The sequence below is a fragment of the Procambarus clarkii genome, chromosome 39, assembly GCF_040958095.1.
Source record: "Procambarus clarkii isolate CNS0578487 chromosome 39, FALCON_Pclarkii_2.0, whole genome shotgun sequence".
Classification (NCBI taxonomy): Eukaryota; Metazoa; Arthropoda; class Malacostraca; order Decapoda; family Cambaridae; genus Procambarus; species Procambarus clarkii.
This window is the reverse complement of record NC_091188.1, coordinates 17,727,258-17,739,757: the sequence shown is the minus strand read 5'-3', so window position 1 is coordinate 17,739,757 and position 12,500 is coordinate 17,727,258. Positions and strand designations below refer to the sequence as shown.

Genomic DNA, 12,500 nt, shown 5'->3' with positions numbered 1-12,500 from the left:
CGTGCGTTTGTGTGTGGCTGTGTTTGTACTCACCTAATTTTACTTACCTAATTGTACTCACCTAATTGTGTATGAGGGGGTTGAGCTCTGGCTCTTTGGTCTCGCCTCTAAACCGTCAATCAACTGATGTACAGATTCCTGAGCCTACTGGGCTCTATCATATCTACATTTGAAACTGTGCCTGGAGTCAGCCTCCACCACATCACTGCCTAATGCATTCCACTTGTTAACTACTCTGACACTGAAAAAGTTCTTTCTAACGTCCCTGTGGTTCATTTGGGTACTCAGTCTCTACCTGTGTTCTCTAGTTCGCGTACCACCCGTGTTAAAAGGTTTATCCTTATCTACCCAGTCAATTCCTCTGAGAATTTTGTAGTTATTGATCATGTCTCCTCCTACTCTTCTGTCTTCTAGTGTCGTGAGGTGCATTTCACGCAGCCTTTCCTCGTAACTTTTGCCTCTTAGTTCTGGGACTAACCTAGTACCATACCTCTGAACCTTTTCCAGCTTCGTCTTGTGCTTGACAAGGTACGGGTTCCATGCTGGGGCCGCATACTCCAGGATTGGTCTTACATATGCTGTGTACAAGGTTCTGAATGATTCCTTACACAGGTTCCTGAAGGGTAGTTTCATGACCTTGCATTTACTCGGGTTGAACTTTCGTAGCCATTTGTTGGACCATTCATTCAGCCCGGGTAGGTCATCTTGTAGCCTTCTACTATCATCATCTGTTTCAATCCTCCTCATAATTTTGGCATCATCAGCAAACAATGAGAGGAACGATTCTATAACCACTGGGAGATCATTTACATATATCAGAAACAGTAAAGGTCCATGGACTGAACCCTGCCGGACTCCACTGGTGACGTCTCGTCACTCTGAGACCTCGTCCCTTCCAGTGACTCGCTGTCTTCGGTTGCTTAGGTACTCCCTTATCCATTGGACATTAGTTTTTTGAACTTCGGGAAATTATACATAAAAATGCAAGGTACTATAGAGGAGACCGGGCTACATAAACATTGACTGTGGTTTCTCTAGCTTAAATTCAACTTTTATCCAAGGAAGAAATTGCTGCAAGTCGTTGTTTAATGCCTCAAAACAGTCAGCATTTCCCTCTCCTCAACACGTAAAGGTTAGAGAGCAGTCATCTCTCTCGGCGTGTTCATGACAGCATATATGGAATTCCAGCCTCAGCCGCGCTCATTTAAGGGAGCTTAACGCCTAGTGCAACGCTCAAAGTGTCCTCCCCTGACATCTGGGTCTGTATTGTGCCGTCTGAACGTGCGCTGAATGTGAGCCGGGATTGTGGGTTGACTGTGAGTCTGGGATGTGGGTTGACTGTGAGTCTGGGATGTGGGTTGACTGTGAGTCTGGGATGTGGGTTGACTGTGAGTCTGGGATGTGGGTTGACTGTGAGTCTGGGATGTGGGTTGACTGTGAGTCTGGGATGTGGGTTGACTGTGAGTCTGGGATGTGGGTTGACTGTGAGTCTGGGATGTGGGTTGACTGTGAGTCTGGGATGTGGGTTGACTGTTAGTCTGGGATGTGGGTTGACTGTGAGTCTGGGATGTGGGTTGACTGTGAGTCTGGGATGTGGGTTGACTGTGAGTCTGGGATGTGGGTTGACTGTGGCTGACACTCACACACAGAAAAGTAAGGGGAGACATGATCACTACCTACAAAATTCTCAGAGGAATTGAAACTGTAGATAAAGATAAACTGTTTAACACTGGTGATACACGAACAAGGGGACACAGATGGAAACTGAGTACCCAAATGAGCCACAGAGACGTTAGAAAGAACTTTTTCAGTGTCAGAATAGTTAACAGATGGAATGCATTAGGCAGTGATGTGGTGGAAGCTAACACCATATACAGTTTCAAATGTTGATATGATAGAGCCCAGTAGGCTCAGGAATCTATACATCAGTTGATTGACAGTTGAGAGGCGGGACCATAGAGCCAGAGCTCAACCCTCGCAAGCACAACTTGGTGAGTACAATTACGTGAGTAATTACACACACACAGTCCCCCAGCGTGTTCCCCTGTGTACCCAGGCACATTGTGCCTTTGACACAGTACCCCATAAAAGGTTGTTACAAAAGTTGGAGCAGCAGGCCGGAGTGAAAAGTAAGGAGCTCCAGTGGATAAGGGAGTATCTAAGCAACAGGAAATAACGAGTAACTGTTAGAGGAGAGACATCAGAACGGCGAAATGTTACAAGCGGTGTTCCACAGCGCTCTGTACTTGAACCCATACTGTTTCTGATTCATGTAAACGACTTTTCATAGGGAATAGACTCATTCCTCTCAATGTTTGCTAATGATGCAAAAATTATCAGAAGAATCAAAACAAATGAATATAGACAGACCATAAGAAGACCTGAACAACCTATGTGAATGGACTAGAAAATGGCTACTTAAGTTTAACTAAGGAATGTGTAAAGTAATGAAATTAGGCGAAGGGAGAAGAAGGCTGAACACAAGGTACCATTTGGAAGGTGAAATCCTGCAAGAGTCAAATTGAATGATCTGGAGGTTGATTATGACAGGTTGTCGAACCTGTCCCCAGAAAACCATATTGAAGGGATATCATCTGCGGCATATGCTATATTGGCCACCATAAGAACTGCCTTTAGATTCTTGTGTAAGGAATCGTTCAGGACCTTGTACAACACTTATGTCAGTCCAATCATTGAGTATGCAGCTCCAGTCAGGAGTCCAATATTAGTTAAACACAAGGCAATGTTAGAGAAAATTCAGAGGTATGTCACCAGACTAGTCCCTGAACCGAGAGGTATAAACTACGAGGAAAGGCTACGGGAGCTAAACCTCACGTCTCTGGAAGACAGACGACTAAGGAGAGACATGATAACCACCTACAAAATTCTCAGGGGAATTGACAGGAGGGATAAAGACAAACTCTTTAGCACGGGTGGAACACGAACAAGGGGACTCAGCGGAAACTTAGTACTCCAAATGAACCACAGCGAAATTAGAAAGAATTTTGTCAGTGTCAGAGTAGTTAACAAATGGAACGCATTTTGCAGTGATGTGGTGGAGGCTGACTCCATACACAGTTCCAAATGTTGATATGATAGAGCCCAGTAGGCTCAGGAATCTGTATACCAGTTGATTGACTGTTAATAGGCGGGACCAAAGAGCCAAATCTCAACCCCCACAAGCACAACTAGGTGAGTACATCACACTTCCACACACATCACACAAATTACGCACGATGTTTGCACGCATCACCATCACACGCACGCGTCGCACTCACGCACGCTTCACACTCATGCACGCATCATAATCGCACATACTTCACACTCACATACACACGCATTATACTCAAACAAATACTCATCCTGATTACACTCAAACGCACTCATCACGCTCACTTGGACTCATGACACTCACGCACGCATCACATGCACGCGCGACAACGCGCACGCACGTTTCGCACGCACCTAGCCTCACGTGCACATCGGATTTCCTTGAAAAACAAAGACAGATGGGAGCAAGAAACATTAATTTACCTGTTTGAGTTGATTGCAGGGGTGGAAAGTTGAGAACACCTAGCAATCTGTCTCCCTTAAGTTCTGTGAGAAACTTGAAGATTGAGCCCAACTTGGAAAATGATGGGAACTGCACAACCCACACTTTCTCTCTTTCCCCCTCCCTCTCTCTCTCTCGTCAACTTTCCCCTTCTACATCTCCCATTCTCTCCTTTTTAGGAAAAAGATTGTAACGTGTATGGATGTTTAGGTCGTACGAGAATGGTTTAAAACTAGGAATGAGTGATATTTAGAGGAAAATTTTTATAGTATTACCTAAAAAAGGGTTTCCTTTGCGTAATGTACGAAGGTTAATGAAACGCAAATATTTACGTTTCTTTATCTCTCATCTTTTTTTTTTCTTCTCTTATTCATTTCGTTTGTTTATTTATCTCTCGGGAATTTCTCAGACTGAGAGTTGGAGAATTGTTTTTGCTCGGCAGCCTTTGGAGTGGATTTATTTCATTACATATGGACATTCTTTTTGTTTTTTTAACAGCATTAAAGAATTACAGAATAGCTCTTATAATCCTGCTCTGTGATTGGTCAATGCGGAGCTTGGCTCCGCCTTCCTTCCACGACCCGGCCAATAAGGAAGCGGCGGCTGTTCTTAAGGCTTCCTGCATCTTTAAGTTAAATTTAACTGAAATAAAAGTTGATATGCTACCCACCTCTCCGAGTTCATTATCTTGCCTATTTAATTAAGAAAATGACTCCTTCCAGACATGGTTGGTAAAGTTAATTAGGCAAGTTTCATCTTTTGCCTTATCTTTTACACTCCTTTTTTTTGGTCTTTTTATCCTTTTTATTATGAACTTGAGTTGATATTAGTTTTTGACGTCTACAAAAATTGTTGATGCATTCATGCTGGCCGGTTTATAACGCGTTTTACATATATATTGAATAATTATTTTTCACATTCAAGATTTTTTTCTTGTTTTATTTCGGGGAGAGATCAATGGCGTGGAATGAAGAAAATATAGAGGAAGTATGGGGAACTAAGCTATTGTCCGGACACCGGTCATTACCGGGGTGACGAGTCTGGACACCGGTCAATTCATTTACTGATGAGTTTGGATACTGGTCAATATCGGGGTGATGAGTTTGGATACTGGTCAATATCGGGGTGATGAGTCTGGACAATGGTCAATGTCCAAGTGATGAGTCTGGACAATGGTCAATGCCCAGGTGATGAGCCTGGACAATGGTCAATGCCCAGGTGATGAGTCTGGACAATGGTCAATGCACAAGTGATGAGTCTGGACAATGGTCAATGCCCAAGTGATGAGTCTGGACAATGGTCAATGCCCAGGTGATGAGTCTGGAAAATAGTCAGTGCCCAGGTGATGAGTCTGGACAATGGTCAATGCCCAAGTGATGAGTCTGGACAATGGTCAATGCCCAGGTGATGAGTCTGGACAATGGTCAATGCCCAGGTGATGAGTCTGGAAAATAGTCAGTGCCCAGGTGATGAGTCTGGACAATAGTCAATGCCCAAGTGATGAGTCTGGACAATTATCAAATCTAGAGCGATGAGTTTGGGCATAGGTAAATATTTGAGCGGCGCATGTGCACATGGGTAAAGTACTGACAGATGAGTTTTTACACTAATTAATACCTGAGTGATGAGTCTGGACTCTGGTTAGTACCCTAATGATGAACCTGCACACCGGTCAAAACTTGAGTGATGAGCCTGAAAACTGGTCAATTCCTGAACGAGGAGTCAGTGCGTTGACTGATAACCATATGACGAATCTGGACACACGTCAATACCCGAGTGATGATTGTGGTCAATACCTGTTAGACGAGTACCTGGTCAATACCTGTTAGACGAGTACCTGGTCAATACCTGTTAGACGAGTACCTGGTCAATACCTGTTAGACGAGTACCTGGTCAATACCTGGGCACGGAGCTGGAACTCACCTGTAAGCCATCGATGACGGTGCGGCAGTCATCTTGTGGCACCTTACTGCTGACATCAACCACCAGACCCTCGTAGCCCCCCTCCTTCAGGGTGAGGCGAGAGCTGCCTTGCCAGCTGCTCGCTACTGACTGCTCCGCTTCCGTTCGCTTTTGCCGGTCTGTCGGGTCCTCTTCCTCTTCTTCCTCCTCCTCCTGTTCGTGCTCTGAAGCCGTCTTCGGGAGGGAGTTATGGGTGGTTCTGACGGTCTCCTGCCACTTGGGGTTGGCGTAAGACCCGCCGTAAGGACCTTTGGCGTCGTTTTTCCACCCCGACGTTTGACTGGGAATCGTTCGGACACTCGACTCAATTCTTAACTGTGGCTGATCTTTCAGTTCACCGTACCAGTGATCTCGCTTGTGGTGGAAGTTTATCCCGTGAGTCTCCGACACCTTGGTGGCGCTCTGAGCCTCGACGTGGGGTGCCAAGAGGGCCAAGAGTGCCAGGAGAACCATTACCAGGGCAACGAAGGAAAGTGGAGAGTGCCGAGCACTTCCTCTCAATGTCGTGGTGGTTGTCAGGGAAACAAACCAAAACAAATGATACTTGTCTTCTTTGGGTTCCTTCATTTTTCACAGGTTCAGTAAGTCTTGGAAGACTTATTGGATACGACCAGTAACACTGGATATCGTTTGTTTAGATCACAATTGATGAAGTTCTCGACGAAGGAGAAGTTGATCTCGGAAAGTAAATCCAATTCCAGGCGGTCTGGTTCAGACGTCGCCGCCAGCTCGAATCATCTCAGTCCTATCCTGACCTTCGTCCCTTCATTTTCTCCACCTGAAAAAAAGAGAAAACGAGCATTAATTTGTATCAAATGAATGGAAATTGTGGGGACTTTTAGTAGCCAAAGAACAATTTTGTGTGTAATTCTACTCTAATATAAACGGGGGCGTATTTTCCCCCTCCTGTAAGATACGCGAGGAAGAAAATAACACAAGGGGAATATTAATTACGCTGATGCACAGTAGAGCTCATTTGCCAGGCTCCTGCTCCAATAAATTTCAGAATTTTATAAATAGTCGACATGGAGGTGGGAGTCGCGAGAAGAAGATCTGGAACAGTATTTCCAGGTTTAATGAATAACATGCACGGCAGGAGGAACGCCTTTTTCACTTTCTATTCCTATTTGCTATTTCCTTTCCCGAGTCTCAGCGCATTTACCCAATTTTCAGTGAATAGCTTTGCAATCACTCGTCTTCATAGGTTTATATTGATAATGTGTCTTGCTGTTTTTTATACATTATATGGCAGTTCTAGTGCTCTCTCTGTTGTTCATTACAGTTTCGTATTGATTAATGGTGACTATTGTTGTTCACTACTATTATTGATTAATCCTGTCGACTACTTTTGGTGACTACTGTTGACTACTCCTGTCGTCTACTCTTGTTCACTTCTCCTGTTGACTACTACTGTTAGCAATACCTATAAATGTTTTTGTTAAATGCTTTTGTTGAATACTTCTGTTTCCTACTTCTGTTGTCTGTACTTATTTATAACATGTGTTAATTCCTCATATAAACCAATTCTATTGAGTAATCATGTGGTCTACTCCTATTGAATATTTAGGTTGACCTCATTTGTTGCCTACTCCTGTTGATTACTTCTGTTTCCTACTCCTGTTGCCTACTCCTGTTGATTACTTCTGTTGCCTACTCCTGTTGACTACTTCTGTGTACTATTCTTCCGTTGACTACCTCATATCCTAATGTTCGTCTGTTGCTCGAGTAATGCGTAAATCTTATTTGAAACAGTTACAGAGTCTTTATTAATGAACTCCTGTTAAAAATACCAATCTGTAAATAATACGTTATTGAAGTTCCGATATTGCTAGCTTAAGAAAAGAAGGGAGTCCGTCTCTGTGTGTTGCACACCCTCTTAGGACCGTTATTGTTCACTCCATCTTGCTTCTTAGTTACCCCTGGAACTAGTAACGTCCCTTGCAATTGCATCTGGTCCCAAGGAACGGCCCGAGAAAGAACGATAGGCAGATAGCGAGGGACAATACATGCCAGTGCACCCAGGCAGATATTCACACTACCGTGACAACTGACCGCATTTGTGTCCCTCTGGGACCTGTGACCCCTGGCCCAGGTAGAGAACGATTCAGAGGCCTTTTCAGGGATGTGGATTCAAAGGTAAGCTAGACGAGACCCTAGAGCGGTCAGCTTCCCTTTCCAGCACAGCAGTGTGGTGATCCACAAGGAAAATGCCAATTTCATTATAGGTTTATATATATATATATATATATATATATATATATATATATATATATATATATATATATATATATATATATATATATATATATATAATGCAGCGAGGCGGCAGTCTTCACCACCATGAACTTGCTGGAAACTTGCGCAACAACTCTAGGCTACGCAATATTTTACCGGGCACGAGAAAATTATTTGTGCAATAAGAAAGAGTGTAAGTTGAAGGAAAAAATATTTTGTTTAAAAATATTATTTTGCTAACCTTTTATCGAAGATTTAATTATCCTGTAATTTTTCAAAATCTTCAAAAAATTCCTTCATTCCTCTAACTTTATAATGCAAAGGAGAATATAAAATAAAATAAAATTATGAACCTTTTCCCATAATTATTCTTGTTGTCTGAAATGTTATGCCAGAAAAACCTTCGTCGGCAGACCAGTTTGGCTATTAAAAATGTGACTTGATTAAAAAAGTATTGCTTGTATTCATGTTTACTAATTCAGTATTCAAATGACTGCGCCAGCTGAGTAACATATGAATATGCGTATAAAATGGAGATATGTGAATATATATATATATATATATATATATATATATATATATATATATATATATATATATATATATATATATATATATATATATATATATATATATATATGTCGTACCTAGTAGCCAGAACGCACTTCTCAGCCTACTATGCAAGGCCCGATTTGCCTAATAAGCCAAGTTTTCATGAATTAATATATTTTCTCTATTTTTTTTCTTATGAAATGATAAAGCTACCCATTTCATTATGTATGAGGTCAATTTTTTTTTTATTGGAGTTAAAATTGACGTAGATATATGACCGAACCTAACCAACCCTACCTAACCTAACCTAACCTATCTTTAAAGGTTAGGTTAGGTTAGGTAGCCGAAAATGTTAGGTTAGGTTAGGTTAGGTAGGTTAGGTAGTCGAAAAAACATTAATTCATGGAAACTTGGCTTATTAGGCAAACCGGGCTTTGCACAGTAGGCTGAGAAGTGCGTTCTGGCTACTAGGTACGACATATATATATATATATATATATATATATATATATATATATATATATATATATATATATATATATATATATATATATATATATATATATATATATATAAATTGTCATCAAACTATCGTAGAGAGCAAATAAACATTACATTTTCTTGGGCACTGGGAGACTCAAACTCTGGACCCCAAGAGCGTGAGGCAAAAGCTCTTCCACCAGGCCACCCAGGCGGAAGAGAAGTGAAGATTTCAGACGCAGCAGACTGCTGCCCATCTGAAATTTTGTCCTTCTCCCAGCTATTGCTTAAGTCCAAGGCATATAGTGATCCCATGTCATATAAACTGTCAGTCACTATCGTGGAAATTAACATTTCATTCATTTGAGCACTGGGAGACTCCAGCTCTCGAGCCCGATATATTACATATTCTGCAAGGAATTTTGTAATGTCGGAATCCGACACACACATACACAAACACACACATAACATAGTATTCCCTTTTTTGTTTTCCCTTCAGGAAAGATAATGGGATACTCCGTGACGTCATCAATGCCACGTATATTACAATGTTCTAATACTGTTAATAGAACAGTTTTGTATCTAGATTTAACAAAAAAGTAATCAACAAGACTGAATATAATTACTAACACCAAAATGTAGCTTGGTTCCCTTGTTAATGTAAAATTACTTGAGGAGTAGAACCAGGCTCTCAGGGACGTTGGTAGCCCAGGGTGTCACTTACTGACGCTCCCACTGACTGAACAACAACAAAGAGTGCTAGCGTTACTGGTCACATTGGATAGACCTACTCTGTCACAAGAAACTACCATAGCGACACCACTAATTCAACTAGAGCACTCCTGTATCTGGCTTATCAAGTATTGTATAGTTGAAATTATAGTGTGCACATTTGTTCATTTATAAGATAGTCGGTTATAGGTATGGACACCCCAACCACAATGTACGTGTACTCCATTTTACAGTCCTCACACTTCATGTCATACCTGTAATTGATATGTTTAGGGAACTTTGATTAATTCCTTGCATCCCATACAGGTAAATTGTGATAGGAGCAGCAAGAAGCTGTGCAGACAGTTGGACCATAAACATAATTAACCTAGCTGTTTGCCAAGCCTTGTCCCTCCCACCAGCCGCCATTACGTGGCACAAGAGGCACAGGGCCACACCCATATTGATGCTAATATACCCAGCCTTAGCAGGCCCCTACTACAGGCTCAGCTAAGCCCTCCTTTGTTATAGTAGTATTAGCATTCATAATTAGTAATTATTACTAGTAGATTAGACCACCATTGTGGGGAGCCGGTCGGCCGAGCGGACAGCACGTTTGACTTGTGATCCTGTGGTCCTGGATTTGATCCCAGGCGCCGGCGAGAAACAATGGGCAGAGTTTCTTTCACCCTAGGCCCCTGTTACCTAGCAGTAAAATAGGTACCTGGGTGTTAGTCAGCTGTCACGGGCTGCTTTCTGGGGGTGGAGGCCTGGTCGAGGACTGGGCCACGGGGACACTAAAAAGCCCCGAAATCATCTCAAGATAACCTCAAGATAACCATATGTGGTAAGATATAATATTATAATAATGGGTAAACAGTTGGTAGTTTAAGAAGGAGCCATCTCAAAGTGGTTTAAGCTACTAATTGTCCCCCACCCCCCCACAGTGTGTGAGATAATTTCAGGCAGTTTAATCAAGTACATACAGTTCACTCAATTAATTCATACTTACTAAGAAAATAAATATGACAGAACTTTATCTTATTAAAGTCAATTTAAAAAAGAGAATAGCTGCCTGGAGTTTCCCCACATGTAAACCTCAATTTTACAGATACTAAGAAATTTTTAATCAGATATATATTTTATGATATTATTCGTAAAGGTTAAATTTATATTATAAAAAAATGCAATTAATAATCACATAAATATTTTCATCTAATCCAAGAATTAGTGTTTTCTTTATTCTGCATTCTTCTTTCTTTATCAAACTAATGAAAGTGTATAGAGCATTTTCGCAACTATTTAATACAACACTGTATTTTTTTTTTTTTTTTTTTTTTTTTTTTGAGATATATACAAGAGTTGTTACATTCTTGTACAGCCACTAGAACGCGTAGCGTTTCGGGCAAGTCCTTAATCCTATGGTCCCTGGAATACGATCCCCTGCCGCGAAAAATCGTTTTTTCATCCAAGTACACATTTTACTGTTGCGTTAAACAGAGGCTACAGTTAAGGAATTGCGCCCAGTAAATTCCTCCCCGGCCAGGATACGAACCCATGACATAGCGCTCGCGGAACGCCAGGCGAGTGTCTTACCACTACACCACGGAGACTGTTTTAAGGCGAATCATATCCGTTATACGTTACAAAATTCATTATCCAAATATTCAGAACTAAAGTCGCTTAAAGCTCCCAAATTTTAGAAGGATACACAAATTTTCCTGAACTACGGTGACAAAATCTGAAGGAACTGGTTCTTATCATACACAAAATAAATTCAAAATTAAAAGAAGAGTAAAATAGAGAAGTTTAAAATTACTACCACTCATATTGACAGCAACGTAATTAAACTCAGCAATGTGTTATAGTAGTTGCCAGAATTAACTTGGCTACACGTTGTCGACTAAATTATTCTGGTCCACAATCAAAATATTCAGCATATATCCTCGATCTAATAAAACGTTCAATTGACTACTGTAACCTTCAACGCATAACTGCAAAATAATTTTGATCTCCTGGACTACTGTTTAATCAACAATATGAATATTTAAACGATTTTGATATGTTGTCATTCATCCTATCAGTATTCCTGAAATTTGCTAATCAATATTAAAATATTTGTAGATCCAGCCATGCAGATTGCACCTCTATTGTATAAACCCCTCTATTGCTTTTCAGTGGCCATTAGTGGTAACATCATTAAAATAACCTACGACCCAATTTTGAATATTAAGCAGAATTTTATATATTTTTGTTTATAAAAATTTAAAAAATGTCTGAGTTATCTTGCAATATTCTACAGACAATATTGGGATTGTTCTTTGTAAAACTTTTATTGGTAGTGTGTACCTGTAAACACTATAGGAAACTGGTGTTTTACACGAGCCTTGGTCCCGTGAGGCGGTGAGTGAGCAGCATCAGCCGAAGTCATGTTTGACTTTGAGTTTCTCAGATTAGATCTAACTGTTTAAAGATATTGGTTATATTTAATGTTATAATAATAGAAGGGACCTGACAACGATTTAAATGATGCCAAGATAAATTGACCAAGTTGACGGGAAATTCAAAGAGAAAAGATAATGTGTTCTCTAACATATATATCAAACAAAGATTGGAAAGAAGACTGTCACACATAAAACTGAGATTGGTCAGACAACAGGTGACAAAGAAATGCGTGATACTCCAAATATGTACTTTGTCTATTTCTTGGCGAAGGACTTCGTATTATGCCATACCGCTTAGTAGAGTTAGTGGTTAAGAGAAGTTAACTACTTTAGTGGCTGCCAGGAGGAATTTCTTAAATGAATATTTTACTTAAAACCCATCAGCTCCCCAGGACAAGAATTTAAGTCAGTGCTTTAGTCTTGTATGTTTAAAAAAAAATATTATAGTTGAGATGAATAACGGAAAAGTGAAAAGTTTGAAATGTGGCTCCGATTTTTAACAGTGAAAAAAGATCAATTGAGTCGACCTATCGACCCGTTTGCTTTATATCATTTGAAGGAAA

At 40.7% G+C, this 12,500-nt stretch overlaps 1 protein-coding gene across 1 annotated transcript in view; it reads right to left on the bottom strand.

Moving 5' to 3' along the window:
* Positions 1–4,061: 4,061 nt before the first annotated feature.
* The window catches only part of LOC138372578 (uncharacterized), a 323,726-nt gene continuing 315,287 nt past the window's right edge, over positions 4,062–12,500 (bottom strand). Inside the window, exons 2-3 of the mRNA XM_069338060.1 lie at positions 5,477–6,293; positions 4,062–4,178 (exon numbers count right to left, since the gene is read on the bottom strand). Of these exons, the coding sequence (XP_069194161.1) occupies positions 4,062–4,178; positions 5,477–6,082 (723 nt within the window). The 5' untranslated portion in view covers positions 6,083–6,293. The remainder of the gene's footprint in view (positions 4,179–5,476; positions 6,294–12,500) is intronic.